Source organism: Pan troglodytes, chromosome 17 (assembly GCF_028858775.2).
Source record: "Pan troglodytes isolate AG18354 chromosome 17, NHGRI_mPanTro3-v2.0_pri, whole genome shotgun sequence".
Classification (NCBI taxonomy): domain Eukaryota; kingdom Metazoa; phylum Chordata; class Mammalia; order Primates; family Hominidae; genus Pan; species Pan troglodytes.
In genome coordinates this window covers 64,372,620-64,391,696 of record NC_072415.2, presented here as the reverse complement: position 1 = coordinate 64,391,696, position 19,077 = coordinate 64,372,620, and the positions used below count along the sequence as shown (strand labels likewise).

General features: G+C 36.3%; 2 protein-coding genes across 7 annotated transcripts in view; one reads left to right on the top strand and one right to left on the bottom strand.

Annotated features, from left to right (window-relative positions):
- Positions 1-3,843, top strand: part of STARD6 (StAR related lipid transfer domain containing 6) — a 33,134-nt gene extending 29,291 nt beyond the window's left edge. For all 4 annotated transcript variants that reach the window (XM_523930.6, XM_009434041.3, XM_054671854.2 and 1 more), the window contains exon 8: positions 3,423-3,843. In XM_523930.6, coding sequence (XP_523930.2) covers positions 3,423-3,606 — 184 coding nt within the window. In that variant the 3' untranslated portion in view covers positions 3,607-3,843. The remainder of the gene's footprint in view (positions 1-3,422) is intronic.
- Positions 3,844-7,028: 3,185 nt separating this feature from the next.
- The window catches only part of POLI (DNA polymerase iota), a 52,837-nt gene continuing 40,788 nt past the window's right edge, over positions 7,029-19,077 (bottom strand). Inside the window, exons 9-10 of one of the 3 annotated variants that reach the window (XM_024350803.2) lie at positions 7,906-8,002; positions 7,029-7,246 (exon numbers count right to left, since the gene is read on the bottom strand). In XM_024350803.2, coding sequence (XP_024206571.1) covers positions 7,917-8,002 — 86 coding nt within the window. In that variant the 3' untranslated portion in view covers positions 7,029-7,246; positions 7,906-7,916. Of the gene's footprint in view, positions 8,003-19,077 lie in introns of all 3 variants that reach the window. The other 2 variants (XM_024350802.2, XM_024350801.2) reach the window with 2 other exon arrangements.

Here is a 19,077-nt window from a genome sequence, read left to right as displayed (position 1 = left end):
TAGAAGTGCACTCCAGTAAATATTAGAAAGGCTTTCTCATGTGTGTAAAGCCATTGTAAACACAAATAAAGATTTAAGACCATACAAACTACTAGTAAGGACAGTAGTTCCCCCATTTATCCATGGAGATACGTTCCATGACCCCAAGTAAATGCCTAAACCCATGGATAGTACCAAACCCTATGTATACACCATGGTTTTTTTAATCTCATAATCAAGAGGGCTACTAAGTGACTAATGCGTGGGTGGGCTATACAGCCTGAATACACTGGTAAAGGGATGATTTCACATCCTGGGTGGGACAGAGCAGGACGGTGTTAAGATTTCATCACATTACTCAGAACAATGTACAATTAAAAGCTTATGAATTTTTCTTATTTCTGGAACAGGTTGACCTTGGGTAAATAAAACTGCAGAAAGTGAAACAGAGTATAAGAGGGAACTACTCTGTTCTCGGTGTAGCCATTTGAGGCACTGTAAAAATAGTATAAACCCCGCATAGAGAAAAGTATAAGAAAATGGACGCTCACACTATTTGTTGGAAGGGTAGTCTCCCTTGAAAATTTTATAAAACTATATTCTCTCTTGCACATTTTTAAGTTGACATTGAAATTTTTCATAGGGATTACATTGATGAAAAGTAAATTACATTGATGAAAAGTACAATTCCCAGCATGCGCTAAACATTGACATTTTTTAAAAAGCGGTTATACCATCCTTATAAACGTATCCAGTAGATTATAAATACCATAACTTGAAACCCACCATTAAATTATTCATTTCAAAATAAATACAACTTTTAACAGTCAGAAACTTTACATCATTCCTTTCCTCCTTGAACTCACATTTTTATTTTTCCCTCATATAATTTTATTCTAATAGAATATATTTTATGCTTTGAATTCTTTCGTAGTCATCCTAATTCTCTGTAAAAATGACATGTGTTTAAAGTTTTAAAATGTGTTTTATTTCCTATAACCATACTATCTAACAATTAAAAATATATATATGCCTTCTGGATTAAGTTGTTATCATTATATATTGATCAAAATTAAAAATGTTTGTATACAAATATTAAACATAATGCAAACTGTTATTAGAAACACATATTTTATTATTAGCAAAACTGAAATAGCACTTACTATGTGCTAGGCACTGTTATAAACAATTTGTACATATTGACTCATTTGATCTTCAAAGTAACCCCATAAAGTAGATAGTGTGACTATGCCCAATGGGCAGGAAAGAAAGTGAAAGCCCAAAGAGATTAACTATCTGAAGGTTACATATAGGTAATAGCAAAGCTCAGTTTCAAACCAAGGCAGACTAGTTCCTGAGTCCACACTTTTAACCATTACACTCATTTCATTTAACTGTGGGTGTATATTACTGAAAAATAAGACAGCATTCAATATCAAGTCGTCTACTGCTTTCATTTTAAGAAAATTGAAGAAAATTTATTAACATAAATGTGTTGAAATGGAGAGAGTATAATTCCAGCACTGTCATTCAATTAAATAATTTTTGATTTAATAATAAATAAAAATAAAATTTGAGAATTATATAAAAATATTTATTTTATTTTTATATAAAAAATTTATGAATTATATACCATAAATTATGTAGTGACCTATCATCAAAAAATGTTTATCATTAAAAAAAGACCTGGCCAAGCACAGTGGCTCACACCTGTAATCCCAGCACTTTGGGAGGCTGAGGCGGGTGGATCACCTGAGGTCAGGAGTTCGAGATCAGCCTGGCCAACATGGTGAAACCCCATCTCTACCAAAAATACAAAAATTAGCCAGGCATGGTGGCACAGGCCTGTAGTCCCAGCTACTCGGGAGGCTGAAGCAGGAGAATCGTTTGAACCCAGGAGGCGGGGCTTGCAGTGATCCCAGATCACTCCACGGCACTCCAGCCTGGGTGACAGAGTGAGACTCCGTCTCAAAAGAAAAAAAAAAAAAAAGACCTGTCAGCTGACAACTCAATTAGATCCTTAAGTTTTACTGAAAAAAAAAAAAAAGGCATGACTTGGAAAAGAATTTTTTCTCAACTCGCCACTAATCAGATTTTCCCTTTAGCATCTCAAAGATTTTTATATACCAAGGTAAAGCACCATAGTACCATTTAGTGTGGATAACAGGTATGCCTTTGTTGTATAAAGCAAGAGAAGGGCGATTTTGAAGAGGCTGATAGGAAAGAAAAAGCCCACATCTCCAACAGAGACATATTTACAGATCTGATTAAGGAAAAAATGCATATGGAAGTTAGAGACTGGAAAATTTATTCTCTTAAAAGTATTCACCCTTTCTGACCCCAGTGTGAAGATCAATGGGCTAGAATATAAAATACCACTTAGAGTGCAGTTTGGAATTAACGTGTCAAAAACCTTAATGCACAAACCTTTGACCTAGAAATTATAAGTATTTATAAAAGTGTAAATGGGGCTGGGTGAGGTGGGTCACACCTGTAATCCCAGCATTTTGGGAGGCCGAAGTGGGAGGATCGCTTGAGGCCAGGAGCTTGAGACTGGCCTTGGCAACATAATGAGACCCTGTCTCTTTAAAAAAATTTTAAAATCTAGCCAGGCATGATTGGGCACACCTGTAATCGCAGCCACTCAGAAGACTGAGGCTGGAGAATTGCTTAAATTCAGGAGTTCGAGGCTGCAGTGAACTAGAATCACATCACTGCACTCCAGCCTGGGCAACAGAGTAAGACCCTGTCTCAAAAAAAAAAAGCATAAATGGATACATTACAAAGATATTTTATTGCAGCTTTACTTACAGTAGCCAAAAGTGAGAAACAACCTAAATGATAGTCAATAAAAGGACTGTTAAATAGAAAATGAAATACTGTCTGTAGCCATGAAAAACAGTTAAGTAGATTGTATGTACAGACACAGAAGGAAGTTCATGGTATCCTATTAAGATAAAAATAAAACTAGTTGCAGAAAAATATCTCCATTAAAAAATAAAACTATATTTATATATGTGGGGAACATATTCATTTATGTTCATATGTATGCTGTTTTTGTATATGTATATATAGAGAGAGAAAGACAGTCACGTGAAAATATAACAATTAAAACTGTAAACAGTGATTATCTCTGGGAAACAGGATAAGGGAAATGAGGGAGGGAAAATTTTCTTTAATTATGAAAAATTTATATTGTTTAAATTTTCATAATAAGCCTACATTACTGTTAGAATTTTTTAAAGTCAATAAAATGACAAAAAGGAAATGGTGCCTAAAACTCAAGATTTTAAGAAATATTCTAGCCACTTAATACTTTTAAGTACAATTTTTAAGTAGGTCAACGGTGAATAAGATAAGAATCCTGCTCTCCAAAAACCTGTAAAGTCAGTAGTTAAATCTAAAAATTTCTTATCTTTTTTTAACTCTTCTTTTGCTTACAGAAACCCAGCATATTCCAAACTAGTGATGTTTGTCCAGACAGAAATGAGAGGAAAATTGTCCCCATCAATAATTGAAAAAACCATGCCTTCCAACTTAGTAAACTTCATCCTCAATGCAAAAGATGGAATAAAGGCACACAAAACTCCATCAAGACGTGGATTTCATCATAATAGTCATTCATGATATCAAAAGAAGAAATGAGGCCGTTCTGCTATAAAATCATGTGTAGTAGTTATTGCTGTTTACTTCTAAGTCAACACACATAAATAATACTGTTAAACTATTCTAGACAGTATTCTTGTACACATGGCTGAAGATAGTTCATAAAAATAAGAACTCATAGTTGTACAAGAATATGGCATTAAATACAGTTTTTAATCTCATGTAAGAATGATGTTAAATAAAAGTGTTATTAGTATATTTTTATCTTTTGCTTTTGTCCCTGTAAAATCCTCTGTATAAGGACCAATAAGAAAGCAGATACAGTCGGAGGTCAGCATTAACTAAAAGTTAAAATACATTTTAAATTGTTTTTCTTTCACTTACTGCTTAAACTGACAATTGTAGGAAACATGAACATAAAAATTGAAAAGAATTCCACTAAAATGTATGACCAATGACATTTAGAATTTTAAATGCAATGAGTCATCGAACAATTTCTGGTGTGGCCAAGATGCAATAGCCCATTCCTCCCAAGTCTTTCCTCTTAAAACTTAAAGACCCTGCACATAACACAACAAACAAGCATAGGAAAACTCAAGCATAGGTGGAAAGAATGCAGCAAGCTATCTATGGACGTTGGGACTTAAGGAATGACATTCAGTGAGTTCTCTGGGTTTCCTTATTGCCTCCCACATATCCCAGGTGGGAAAGAAACACACACACATGCACACACACACACACAACTGCATGCATGAAAAGCCTTCTCCTCCTAGTCATAGGACCAGGTGCCTAACAGAACAAAACACTTTTTTATACTGCCCACCCTACACCAGCCAAGCATCAACCTACAAACCACCCCCATGGTTTCAGTGTGGCAGAGCAAGGAGACACTTTTCCATCCTACCCACCCCCGTCCCACAGAAGCAGATGGTGGTGCCCTGACACACCCCTATCCCATGGTGTCTACAAAGCTGAGCAGGGAGCTAATCTCCCATCTTCTACCTGGCAGATGCAGACAGCACTGATTGCTCTTCCAGGTGATGTAGACTGACCAAGCAGGGAGCTGATTTCTATCTTCCACTCAGCAGAAGCAGGAGGTAACATAGGCAGTATGAGTGAAGTCCAGAGACAAAGACAGCTTCCACCCCCAGCTGGCAGCAACGAGACTTAACCAATGTCTTAGTCCATTTTCTGGGGCTATAACAATACCACAGTTTGTATAAATTATAAAGAAAAGAAGTTTATTTAGTTCACAATTCTGGAGACTGAGAAGTCCAAGAGCGTGGTACCGACACCTGGTGAGGGCCTTCTTGCTACATCATAACATGGTGGAGGGCATCACATGACACGAGGGTAAGAGCAAGAGAGAGCTCACTTTTATAACAAAGCCACTTCTGTGATAATAACATTAATCCATTCATAAAAGCAGAGGGACATTCAACCCATAGCAGCTAGGTAGTGCAAAGAAAGGCTAGTGACCAGGGAGCTTCACTACCCTCTCCCACCCCTACTCCCACCCCTGGAGTCATCAAGGCCCAGCAGGATGCTAAGCCTCCATCCCCACCCTGCATCAGGGTGTAGTGGGAACAGTGACCCACCAAAAAAATGTCCATGTCACATCCCTGGAACTTGTGAATCTGACCTAATTTGGAAAAAGGGTCTTTGCAAAGATAATTAAAGACCTCAAGATGAGCTCACCCTGGATTATCCTGGTGGCCCTAAATCCAAAAACAAATGTCCTTATAAGAGATACATAGAGGATAGAGACATGGAGAAGAGGAGAAAGCCATGTGAAGACAGAGGTAGAGACTGGAGTTTTACAGCCACAGCCCAGGAACACTTGGAGCCACCAGAAGCTGGAAGAAGTGAAAAAGGATTCTCCCCTAGAGCTTTCAGAGGCAGTGTGGCCCTGCTCTCAGACTTCTGGCCTCCAGAGTTATGAGACAACAAATTTGTCTTTTTAAGCCACTAAATTTGTGGAACTTTGTTATAGTTGCCAAAGGAAACTAATATACCCTCTCTGGTGTTGGCAGGGTTCAGCAGGGATCTGAGCCTCCATTCCCACCTGGGTATCAACAAGGTGAAACAAAGAGGTAGGACACGGGCCTACGCAGCACTCCACTTCCTTGTCACCTCCCCTGTGTCATCAGGTTCCACTGGGGAGGTAAGCTTCCAGTCCCACTGGAAAGCAAAAAGGATGTGCAAATCAGTGCCCCACCTTTGCCAGGAGGATGTCAGCAGGGCCAGAAGGGGAGCTGAACTGCCACCTCACCCATCTGCAATGAGAGGCAGTCTGTGCTCTACTTTTGCCAGAGTGGTGATGGCAGGGCCCAATGGAAGGCTGAACCAACACATCCACCCAGTCCTTATACTACACCTGAACAGCAGGACTGCCTGCTAAAAATGAAGATTAAATAGGATCCAGAGGTCTTCAGAAAGGAAAGAACACTGTAATGGGTAAAAATAAAGTGTTCTCATGAGTATATTAAATCACATTTGATGGGTGACAAAGGTTTAAAAACAATTCAGTTGAACAGCATTTCAGCAAATGGTGTTGGAGCAGCTGGACATTCATAGGCCTTGATCTAACTTTACACTAAGTATGAAAATTTACTTAAAATGGAATATGGAGTTACATGCAAAATACAAAACTATAAAATATTTAGAAGAAAAACACAGGATAAAGTTTTCAGAACCTACAACTAGACAGAGTTATTACACTTGACACCAAAAGCATGATTCTTAAAAGAAAAAATGATAAATTGACCTTTATCAAAGTTAAAAAAATGTATGCTATGTGAAAGACCTGTGAGGAGGATGGAAAGATAAGTGACAGACTGGAAAAAAAATATTTGCAAGACATTTCCAACAAAGTACTTGTAACTAAAATACATAAAGAGCTTTCAAAACTCAACTTTGTAAGAAACAATCTAATTAGGGACAAAGACATGGACATTTCACTAAGATACCCATATATCAAAAGATGTTCAGCATCATTGGCTATTAGGTAAGGGTACATATCAGTACAAGCTTACCAGAATAGCTAAATTTTTTTTAAAATAGTGATAACATCAGGTGTTGGCAAGGATTTGGAGAAAGTGGATCACTCAGACATTGCACCTGGAAATGTGAAACAGTAACTGCCTCTCTTGAAAAGTGCGGCAGTGTCTTGCAAATCAAACAAATACTTACTGTACAACCCAGCAATTGTACTCTTCATCCCATAGAAATGAAAGCATTTACACAAAAACATGTACACAAATGTTGATAGTAGCTTTATTCCAAATAGCCAAAAACTGGAAACAACCCACATGGGTTAATAGCTAAACTGTGGTAATCCATACACGGAATACTACCAAGTAATGAAAAGGAACAAACTATTGATGCACACGACAACTGGAATTGTCTCAGGGGAATAATACTGAATGAAAAAGCCAATCTCATAAGGTTAAATAGTGGATTCTTCCATTTATTTAACATTTTTGAAATGACAAAATGATAAAGATGAACAGAATTAGTGGTTTCTGGGGTTAGGGAGGTGGGGGAGGAGAAGAAAGAAAGTGGCTTTCGCTTTGAAAGGGTAGCAGGAGGGATCCTTGTGATCAACCTGTTCTGTGTGTTGACTGTGGCGTGGTCACATGAATCTATACACGCAATAAAACTGCATAGAATTAACACACATGCATAAATGAGTGCATGTAAAACTGGTGGTATCTAAATAATGGCAGCGGGTAGTATCAATGTCATTTTCCTAGTTGTGATACAGTACTGTAGGTATGCAAGATATTACCATGGGGAGAAACTGGATAAAGGGAATATGGTATTATTATTATGTATTATGTATTATTTTTCAAAACTGCATGCAAATCTACAATTATCTCAAAATAAGTTTAAAAAAAAATAGAAAAGCCTATCCAAGCCAAAAAAGAATGTCATTAAAAACTATATCATAATCGATAGCATTTGTTTTTTCATTTATCTACCATATCACTCATTATTTACCAATATATAGTTAATGTGTTTACGTTATTAATATTTGTTTGACATTACACTTTACAAGCAATTTCCTTAGTAAAGATTTTGTAATCTCACTCTATGGATTGGAATGATTGTTAAAGAATATTAATATTTAGCCCCAGCAAAAAGCCTACTTTTATTCAAAAATATTATGTATCAAATCTAAAAAAGCACACACCTTTTTGGAATTGTGGCTTGAACAGCTCTGATGCTTCATAGAAAAATATTGTCAAAATTCAAGTGTAGGAACATACAGAAATACCATTCTCCTTAAGAATAATTAGGTCTTTTCATGGCACTCACTTCAAACTCCTTTAGTAATCACCCTCTAGCTTCACAAGTTTGTCTTCCAGCCTTCTTTGCATGAGAGAGGATGCACAGAAATCTGGGGACTGGAGACCTGTGGGAAGAAGAAGGGCACAGTGGGGGAGAAGCTGGAAGGCACATAAAAAACCACTACTATTTAAAAGAGCAGCAAAACTAAAGGGAGACTGTCTTCTGTTCCTAACTCTCTTCCTAAATCTACTGGGATTCTGAGTGTTATTTTCCCTTTTCTACTGAATGTTCGGGAGACATAATTAAAGATGTAGTTATACTATGATTTAGAATATGCCTAATTTTGTGAGTATGCAACTTTTACTATTTTCCAATTTAGACTTTACTCTTAGAAGAATGTGAGCCTTTTGGCCACCCCTAAACTTCATAAACATACAAATCACCAAATTACACATTTTAATAAAATACATATCCCAAGAAAGATAAAAATCTTGAAGTCAGAAGCCAAACATAAGTTTTTCTTTGTCTTACAAATAGGAAAATTGGATATTTAATTAACTTGTCTCCTATTTAAGGTAAAATGTAAATAATAATAACAAACAAATTAAAAGGAAATAATACCAGGTACTGTATGTTTGATTCCTTCTCCTTGCCCTGTCATCATCTCCATATATTATGGTATTTTGTCACTTTGATTACTTCTAAATAGCTAGGTATTGCAGAAGGTACCATATATAATAATAACAATCCCACAAAACAGTAAGGTTTAAAGGTAAGTAATACTGGTATCCAAATAATATGACAAATAAAAATAATTTAACAATTCTGAACTTAGATTTTTCTATAAATCTTATCTTTCTTACCATATAACTCCTCCAATACTTTCAGATATTCAGACATTACTGGACTTACCAAAACAAAAATGTTTATATTTAACTAAATATAAATAGTCATAAATAGTCTTATCGAGAAATTATCAAGACTATTTATGCCCCATGCCCCATGTCCCTTTTCAATGTCCCTTCTCTACCATGATTTTGGACACATAATACTAATGAATCAGAACCGTGGTTTCCATAGAGGGGAGTGCAACATTATTATATCAGTTAAGAAAACGTTTGGCTGCAAACAACAAAAATATGATTTATAGAGGACATAAATGTTGAGAGGTTTATTGATCTCACACAAGAAGTCTGGGAGTCTGCAGTAGAGATCTGATATGATGGCCTAATAATGTCATTAGGGACCAAGGCTCTTTACAGCACTCAGCTCTGCCATACTTAGCTTATAGCATTTGTCTTTCTGGTGGCATTGTCCCAATGTTCTAAGCAGGAAGAAAAAGGGTGAAAGGCAAAAGATATTTTAGCTGAGTTTAGCCCTATTTCATAGCTTTCTTGGGAACCCCAAGAAAGATGCTTACATCTCATTAGCCAGAAATGGAACACTGTTCACACCTGGCTGCAAAGGCATCTGGAAAGGTATTCCAGTATCTATAGTAAAAAAGCAAAGAAGCTCCACCAGAGTGCAGAAATAAAATAGTAAAACTTATATTTATATTTATTTTTTCAGAAAATTAAGCTGTACTAATACAGAATATGCAGCTTGACTCTGGTGCCTCACCTAGCCATTCATGAGCATAAAAGATATTCTGAGAAATAAGGATGAGTTCCACAGTGTGGAAGGTTTGAAATTGGTTGTTGGCTTTCAGTATATTTTGACAAATTATGTTTTATAGGGGTACAGTTAAGCAGATATACTTTTAACGAAAAAAATCATCAGAAAATTGTGAATGGGTTTAAAAGATTTCTACAAAGAAACTAAGGATTGAAAATACTAATAATACAAACATGAATGCAGCTGAAATTTTACTAATATGAGATCTTTGCAATATTAAAAGTAAACGACAATATAGTTTAGATCTCATAAGAAGCTAGCAAAAAATAGAAATTATCAAGACTATTTGAAATATGAAATTATATCTATTATCTATGAAAATGAACTTCACCAGAAATATCTTTCATATATTGAGATGTTATCCAATGACAGTGGTTCATGTTTACACTTTTAAAATAAGTAAAAATAGATGTACATTGAATTAAAAGCACACTTTGGACAAAGAGCTGAGTATTTAAATCAGTATTTGGTCAAACTAAACCCAGCTCCTATTATTACTACTATCTTAGAATAAACTATGATATAAAGATAAATCTGAAATTTTATCCAAAAATATTTATTACAACTTTGTTTTTAAAAATAGTCAACATTTTAAAATTTGCCATTAGAGTACAAAAAAAACCTCTCAGAACTGTGAGCTAGCTACAAGGCATATACTATATTGCACGAATTCAATATTATAAAACACCCAGGTTCAAGTGGTATGCATAATTATATTACTAATTTTTTTGGACATTAAATCTTAGAATAGGTTTTAAGTTATATGATTTTCAGAATCAACTTTGATTTAGGATTAATAGCTTTGGCGAATCTAAAAAATTCTTAGTCTTCAACTACCAAAGACAGCAATTTATAATAAATCCTTTTTGTTTATTAAAGCCTGTCGCCCAGGCTTGAGTGCAGTGGTATGATCATAGCACTGCAGCTTTGACCTCCTGGGCTTAAGGGATCCTCTTGCCTCACTCTCCCAAGTAGCTGGGACTACAGGCATATGCCACCACACCGGGTTAATTTTTTTTTAATTTTTGTAAAGACAGGGTCTTGCTGTATTGCCTAGGCTGGTCTCCCAACTCCTAGCCTCAAGCAATTCTCCTGCTTCAGCCTCCCAAAGCACTGGGATTACAAACATAAGCTACTGCATCCAGCCCAATAAATAATTTTAATACGTTCTGCTTTAAAATTTATCCACCATTTAAAGATTGTTTTGGGACTCAATTCGTCAGAACAAAATTAGTTTGTTTTTCACTAACACTTTTTTGCTAACACTTTATTAATATACTTCATCTTTTTCTAATAATGAAGCTGCTTTATTGTGCATATTATTGTACACACTTGTATGAATATCAACTGCCACAATTACGTGTAACAGACAATCACAAAATCTCAGTGACATACAAATCTAACTTTATCTCTTAAGTCTGAGCTCACTCACATGCCTGGCAATTGGCTGTGGGTTATCTGAGAAAGGATGAGGTGGGCTGACGTAACTGGGGCGACTTAGCTCTGCTTCATGAATTTCATCCACTAGCAGCCTAGCCTTTGTATGTTCTCATAAGAAGGCAAGGGAGCAAGGGAGGAAGTGGAAATATTGTAAGCACTTTCTAAAGTCTAACATTCCATTAGCAAAATCACATGTCTAAACTCATAATCAATAAGTTTCCAAAAATGATCATTTCTTAGAAAGAATTTTGAAAAGATAATGATGGAAAAAGGAGGACATCTCAGATAGTATAACCAAAAGCTGGAGATGAGACAACAGTTCTACTCTTCAATTTAGTAATTCCAGACTCCTATATATTACCTTTAACTTCCGCTTGCAAATAGCAACCCTCAATCAACTTCCTTATAGTACTTTAATCTAATGCAGTTAAGTGCACAAGGTGGTGCTTTCTACATTTTGCCTGAAGATATTCTAAGCCAAAAGTTCATAAGGTACAGTATTTTGTTTTCCAATGTACTATAAGCAGCTTTTTTTTCCTTTTACCAAATATTTCATAAGAACTTCTTAAAGCAGTTTCCTCATCGTTACTCCAGCCTCTGCTAACAGTTTTCTGAGCCCTCTACTGCCCAAAAGCCTAAATACCACATATTTGGGGTTTTGTTGTATAGCCCTCCACTTTTATGTACCAACTTTTGTAGCTATTATCTATTACTGAAATAACACCACAAAACAAATAACCACACATTTTATTCTGTTGACTCAAAAAGAATATGTTACATCATAAAATGACCAAGCTAATCCACTCTCTCAATAATTTGTAAGCTGTTAATAATCGTTTTGTACATAAAATAAGCTTCACAATCTTCAATTATATCAACATTTTTCTTTGCAATAATAATCACAAATTTAGACTCTGATGAAATCACAAGAAAAGCTTATGAGATTTTATTAGGTAACATCTAGAATGTTTACCCATATTTGAAAGTACATATTCATGATGACAGGATCAAAATGTCCTGTACCAATACTAACTTTGAATGTCAACAGTCTAAATGCCCAACTTAAAAGGCATAGATGTCTGGTGCAGTGGCTCACACCTATAATCCCAACTTTCTGGGAAGCCAAGGCAGGAAGATCACTTGAGCCCAGGACTTTGAAACCAGTCTGGGCAACATAGTGCAATCCTGTCTCTACAAAAAATAGCAAATTAGCCAGGCATGGTGGTACATGCCTGTAGTCCCAGCTACTCAGGAGGCTGAGGCAGGAAGATTGCATGAGCCTAGGAGTTCAAGCCTGCAGTGAGCTATAAGCACAGCACTGCATTCCAGTCTAGGCAACAAAGGAAGACCCTGTTTAAAAAAAAAAAAAAAAAAAAAAAAAATGCATAAAATGGCAAGTTGGATAAAAAATCAAGACCCAACTGTCTGCTGTCTTCAAGAAACCCATCTCACATTAATGACACACAGAGGCTCAAAGTAAAGAGGTGGAGAAAGATCCATCATGCAAATGGAAAACAAAAAAGAACAGGGGTCATTATTTTTGTATCAGATAAAACAGACTTTAAATCAAAAACAGTCAAAAAGAACAAAGAAGGGCATTATATAATGACAAAGGGTTCAATTCAACAAGAAGACTTAACAATCCTAAATATATATGCACCCAACACTGGAGCACCCAGATTCATAAAACAACTACTTCTAGACCTACAAAAAGACTTAACCACATAGTAATAGAGACTTCACCACCCCACTGACAGTGTTAGACAGTACATTAAGGTAGAAATTAACAAAGAAATTCTGGACTTAAAGCAAACACTTGACCAATTGGACCTAATAGACATCTATAGAATATTCTACCCAGCAACCACAGAATATACATTCTTCTCATCCCCACACAAAACATACTCTAAGATCAACCACATACTTGGCCATACATAAAGCAAGTCTCAAGAAATTAAAAAAAATTGAAATCACCAAGCACACTCTCAGACCACAGTGCAATAAAAATAGAAATCAATACCAAAAAATCTCTCAAAACCATATAATTACATGGAAATTAAACAACTTGCTCCTGAATGGCTTTCAGGTAAACAATGAAAGTAAGGCAGATATCCAAAAATCTTTGAAATTAATAAAAATAGAGACATAGCATACCAAAATATTTGGACGCAGCTGAAGCAATGTCATAAGAGTAAAGTTTATAGCACTAGATGCCTACATCAATGTTAGAAAGATCTCAAATTAATAATCTAACATTACATGAAAAGGAACTAGAAAAACAAGAGCAAACTGACTGCAAAGCTAGCATAAAAAAATAAATAACCAAAATCAGAGCATAACAGAATAACACTGAGACCCAAAAATCCATACAAAAAGATCAACAAAATCAAAAGTTGGTTCTTTGAAAGAATAAACAAGATTGATAGACCACTAACCAGATTAACAAAGAAAAAAAGAAGATCCAAATAAACACAATCAGAAATAAAGATGACATTACAACTGATCCCACGGAAATACAGAAGATCCCCAGTGACCATTACGAACACCTCTATGCACACAAACTAGAAAATCTAGAGGAAATGAATAAATTCCTGGAAGCATGCAACATCTCAAGATTGAACCAGGAAGAAACTGAAACCCTGAACTGACCACTAATGAGTCCAAAATTGAGTCAGTAATAATTTTTTTAAAAACCCCTGGACCACATGGATTCACAGCTGAATTCTATAAGACATATAAAGAAGAGCTGGCACCAATCCTACTGAAACTATTCCAAAGAAAACTGAGGAGGAGGGACTCCCCACTAACTCATTCTATGAAACAAACATCATCCTGATACCAAAAACTGGCAAAGACACAACAAAAAAAGAAAACTTCAGGCCAATATTGCTGATGAACATTGATGCAAAAACCATAAACAAAATACTAACAATCTGAATCCAGCAGAACATCAAAAAGTTAACCACAATCAAATAGGCTTTCTTCCTGGGATGCAAGGTTGGTTCAACATATACAAATCAATAAATGTGAATAAATTATTATGTTGAACCAACTTTGCATCCCAGGAAGAATTAAAAACAAAAGCCACATGATCATCTCAATGGATCCGGAAGAGGCTTTTGACAAAATTCAACATCCCCTCATGATAAAAGCCCTCAACAAACTAGGCATCAAAGGAACATATGTCAAAATAATAAAAACCATCTACGACAAACACACAGCCAACATTATACTGAATGGGCAAAAGCTGGACGCATTCCCTTTGAAAACCAGAACAAGGCAAGGATGCCCTCTCTCACCACTCCTACTCAACAGTACTAGAAATCCTGGCCACAGCAATCAAGGAAGAGAAAGGAATAAAGGGTATCCAAACAGCCAGAGAGGAAGTCAAACTATCCCCGTTTGCAGACAATATGATTATATACCTAGAAACCCCCATAATCTCTGCCAAAAAGTTCCTATATCTGATAACTTCAGCAAAGTTTCAGGATACAAAATCAGTGTTCAAAAATCAGTAGTATTCCTACATACCAACAACATCAAAACTGACAGCCAAATCAAGAACACAATCCCATTCACAATAGCTACAAAAAGAACTAAATGCCTAGGAATACACATAAGCAGGGAGGTGAAAAATCTCTACAATGAGAATTACAAAACACTGTTCAAAGAAATCAGAGATGACACAAATAAATGGAAACACATTCCATGCTCATTGATTGGATGAATGAATATCATTAAAATGGTAATAGTGTCCAGAGTAATTTACAGATTCAATGATATTCCTATCAAACTACCAATGTCATTTTTCAAAGAATTAGAAAAACTATTCTAAAATTCATACAAAACCAAAAAAGAGCCCAAATAGCCAAAGCAATCCTAAGCAAAAAGAACAAAGCTGGGGACATCATATTACTTGACTTCGAAGTATAATGTATTATAAGGTTACAGAAACAAAAATAGAAAGTTACTGGTTAAAAAACAGACATATACACCAATGGAGCAGAGTAAAAGAACTCAGAAATAAAGCCACATACCTACAACCATCTGATCTTTGTCAAAGTTGATAAATATAAGCAATAGAGAAAGAACTGCCTATTCAATACATGGTGCTGGGATAACTGGCTATCCATATGCAGAAGAATGCAACTGGACCCCCACCTATCACCATACACAAAATTAACTCAAGATGGATTAGACTTAAACGCAAGCCATCAAACTACAAAATTCTTAGAAGAAAATCTAGGAAACACCCATCTCGATATTGGCATTGGCAAAGAGTTTATGGCTAAGTCCTCAAAAGCAATTACAATGAAAACAAAAATTGACAAGTGGGACCTAATTAAACTAAAGAGTTTCTGCACAGCAAGAGAAACTATCAAAGGTGTAAACAGACAAGCTACAGAATGGGAGAAAATATCTCCAAACTATGCATCCAACAAAGGCCTAATATCCAGGATCTATAAGGAATTTAAATCAACAAGCAAACAACAAATAACCCCATTAAAAAGTGGGCAAAGGACATAAACAGACACTTCTCAAAAGAAGACATACAAGCAGCTAATAAACATATGAAAAAAATGCTTATCACTAATTATCAGAGAAATGCAATCCAAAATCACAATGAAATACCATCTCACACCAGTCAGAATGGCTTTTGTTAAAAAGTCAAAAAATAACAGGTGCTGGTGAGGCTACAGAGAAAAGGGAATACTTACACACTGTTGGTGAGAATGTAAATTAGTTCAGCCACTGTGGAAAGCAGTTTGGAGATTCCTCAAAGAACTGAACAATCATTCAACCCAGGAATCCCACTCCTGGGTATATACCCAAAGGAAAATAAATGATTCTGCCAAAAAGACACACGCACCCATATGTTCACTGCAGCGTTATTCACAAGAGCAAAGACATATGAACACCTAGGAATCAACCCAGGTGCCCATCAATGATGTACTGGATAAAGATAATACGGCATATATACACCATGGAATACTACACAGCCATAAAAAAGAACAAAGTCATGTCCTTTGCAGCAACATGGATGCCACTGGAAACCATTATCCTAAGCAAAAAACATAGAAACAGAAAATCAAATACTGCGTTTTCTCACTTATAAGTGGGAGCTAAACATTGGGTATGCATGGATGTAAAGATAAAAACAACAGACGCTGGGGGGGAATATAAGGGAGAAGGAGAGAGGGGAGCAAGGGTTGAAAAACTATCTACTGGATACTATGCTCACTATCTGGGTGATGGATTCATTTGTACTCCAAATATCAGCATCACGCAATATATCTCTGTAACAAACCTGCACACGTATCCCTCAATTCTAAAATAAAAGTTAAAAAAAGAAAGTGAATATTCAGATGTTAATAATAAATCTAAATGTGATGCCCTATTTTTATGGCTAGAATCATTAATCCTGATTAGATATGATGTAAACTATGTGATGAACATGATAATTTTGTGCATAATTTCATGGGATGCCACAAATTGATGCTGATGTAGTTATTTGATTATTCGGCCACCCAAAAACCAAGTAAGTGAATACTAAGGCTAAACCTAAACTTCGGTGCATCTTTAGTAAATATACAGATTCTGTGAGTGTGTACCTCCCACGTTTTTTTCACTGCTAGAGTGTTATATCAAAAAAGTTGATGACACTGAAGTAGAACACTATAGTCTGGCTAAGCCTAAATAGATGAAATATTCTTCTGTCAACATCACAAACTGTTCTGTCTCAGTATATATGTATCTACATAGGTTTGGTTTAGATAAATCAACTATTGGCTAAACTTTATTAGAATACAAGTTGGTAATTTGAAACAAAAAGGAATGACCACTATGACACAAATATACTATACTGACCACTTTTTAAAATTCAATAGTAATTTCAATAGTAATTCAATAGTACTTTCTTAGTGAAGCAGAAGCCATGTTTCTTCATTATTATTATTATTATTTTATTGCCATTTCTGATGGCTAGCAAAAACAAGGATATGTGAGTCTTCTTTTCTGTGTTCCAGTGTCCAACTACCAGATTCTTGTGTGCCAAGAGGTAGGTGCATCAACAACAGAGGCAACAGCAGCTTCTCAATTCCTGGTTCCTTATCACTGGGTTACAATTGTCAGTAACCTCCAGCTCTCCAGATTTCAAGAAGAAGTGGCAGGGTGGCAGCATACTGATTTCACTTTCTTCAATTCATAGTTCTACAACAGAAATAGCTAGACCGGGCACAGTGGCTCATGCCTGTAATCCTTCCTAGCACTTCAGGAAGCGAAGGCAGGAGGATCACTTGAGGCCAGGCATTCGAGACCAGCCTGGGCAACATAACGAGATCCCATCTCTACTTTTTTTTAATCAAAAGAGACAGCTTATCTGGTGGTTTGTGGGGAAAAGCAAGAGAGATCAGATTGTTACTGTGTCTGTGTAGAAAGAAGTAGACATAGGAGACTCCATTTTGTTCTGTACTAAGAAAAATTCTTCTGCCTTGAGATTCTGTTGATCTATAACCTTACCCCCAACCCTGTGCTCTCTGAAACATGTGCTGTGTCAACTCAGAGTTAAATGGATTAAGGGCAGTGCAAGATGTGCTTTGTTAAACAGATGCTTGAAGGCAGCACGCTCCTTAAGAGTCATCACCACTCCCTAATCTCAAGTACCCAGGGACACAAAAACTGCGGAAGGCCGCAGGGACCTCTGCCTAGGAAAGCCAGGTATTGTCCAAGGTTTCTCCCCATGTGATAGTCTGAAATATGGCCTCGTGGGAAGGGAAAGACCTGACCATCCCCCAGCCCGACACCCGTAAAGGGTCTGTGCTGAGGAGGATTAGTAAAAGAGGAAGGAATGCCTCTTGCAGTTGAGACAAGAGGAAGGCATCTGTCTCCTGCCTGTCCCTGGGCAATGGAATGTCTCGGTATAAAACCCTATTGTATGTTCCATCTACTGAGATAGGGAAAAACCGCCTTAGGGCTGGAGGTGGGACCTGTGGGCAGCAATACTGCTTTGTAAAGCATTGAGATGTTTATGTATATGCATATCTAAAAGCACAGCACTTAATCCTTTACATTGTCTATGATGCAAAGACCTTTGTTCACGTGTTTGTCTGCTGACCCTCTCCCCACAATTGTCTTGTTACCCTGACACATCCCCCTCTTCGAGAAACACCCACGAATGATGAATAAATACTAAGGGAACTCAGAGGCTGGCGGGATCCTCGATATGCTGAACGCTGGTCCCCCGGGTCCCCTTATTTCTTTCTCTATACTTTGTCTCTGTGTCTTTTTCTTTCCTAAGTCTCTCATTCCACCTTACGAGAAACACCCACAGGTGTGGAGGGGCAACCTACCCCTACAGTGGTTGATTCTGTATAGTTCTCAGATTCATTTCTGGAGGCCAAACCTAGAACTCACTCCTTCAGCTTCTCAATTATTTTGTAAGCATTTAATTCACTATACTAAATTCCTTCTTACTTAAAATATGTACACCAGTTCCATTTTCCTGACCAATACATTTAAAAAAAAGCTTATAGTTTTCTCAAAAGATTTTAACATATTTTTAAAAGATTTTTTCAATATTTGAGGACTTTAGTATATCTAATATATAATAAATACAACTTAGAAAAGAAAGGGCGGACACCCAAATATCACCAAATTGTGAGAACCTGACCACTATGTATCAAAAGTATAACTCTCTTTGTGAACTAAAATTGTTAACATGAATCAACTTTATAAAACAAGGCTGAAATGCAGAGCATACCTTTCTCCCAGAAAAAAAAAAATAGTAGGTAATACTGTGAGGTAACAGGATAAGAGAGAATTCCACACTATCCTTATAACTTATTTACAAGTGGTGGTAGTCTGCAAATAAGAAAACAAAAAATGATTAAATCTAAGTGTGAAGACAGGAGATAAGACTTTGGACCCACAGAAGGTGAGTAACTAGAATGTTACAGCTCAGGAAACTTGAAGGACTATCTTCTCAGTAAAACGGTGAACTAGAAAAAAATAATCCAAACAAAAATAAAAGAAAACGGGGGTCCGCTCCAAGATGGCCGAATAGGAACAGCTCTGGTCTGCAGTTCC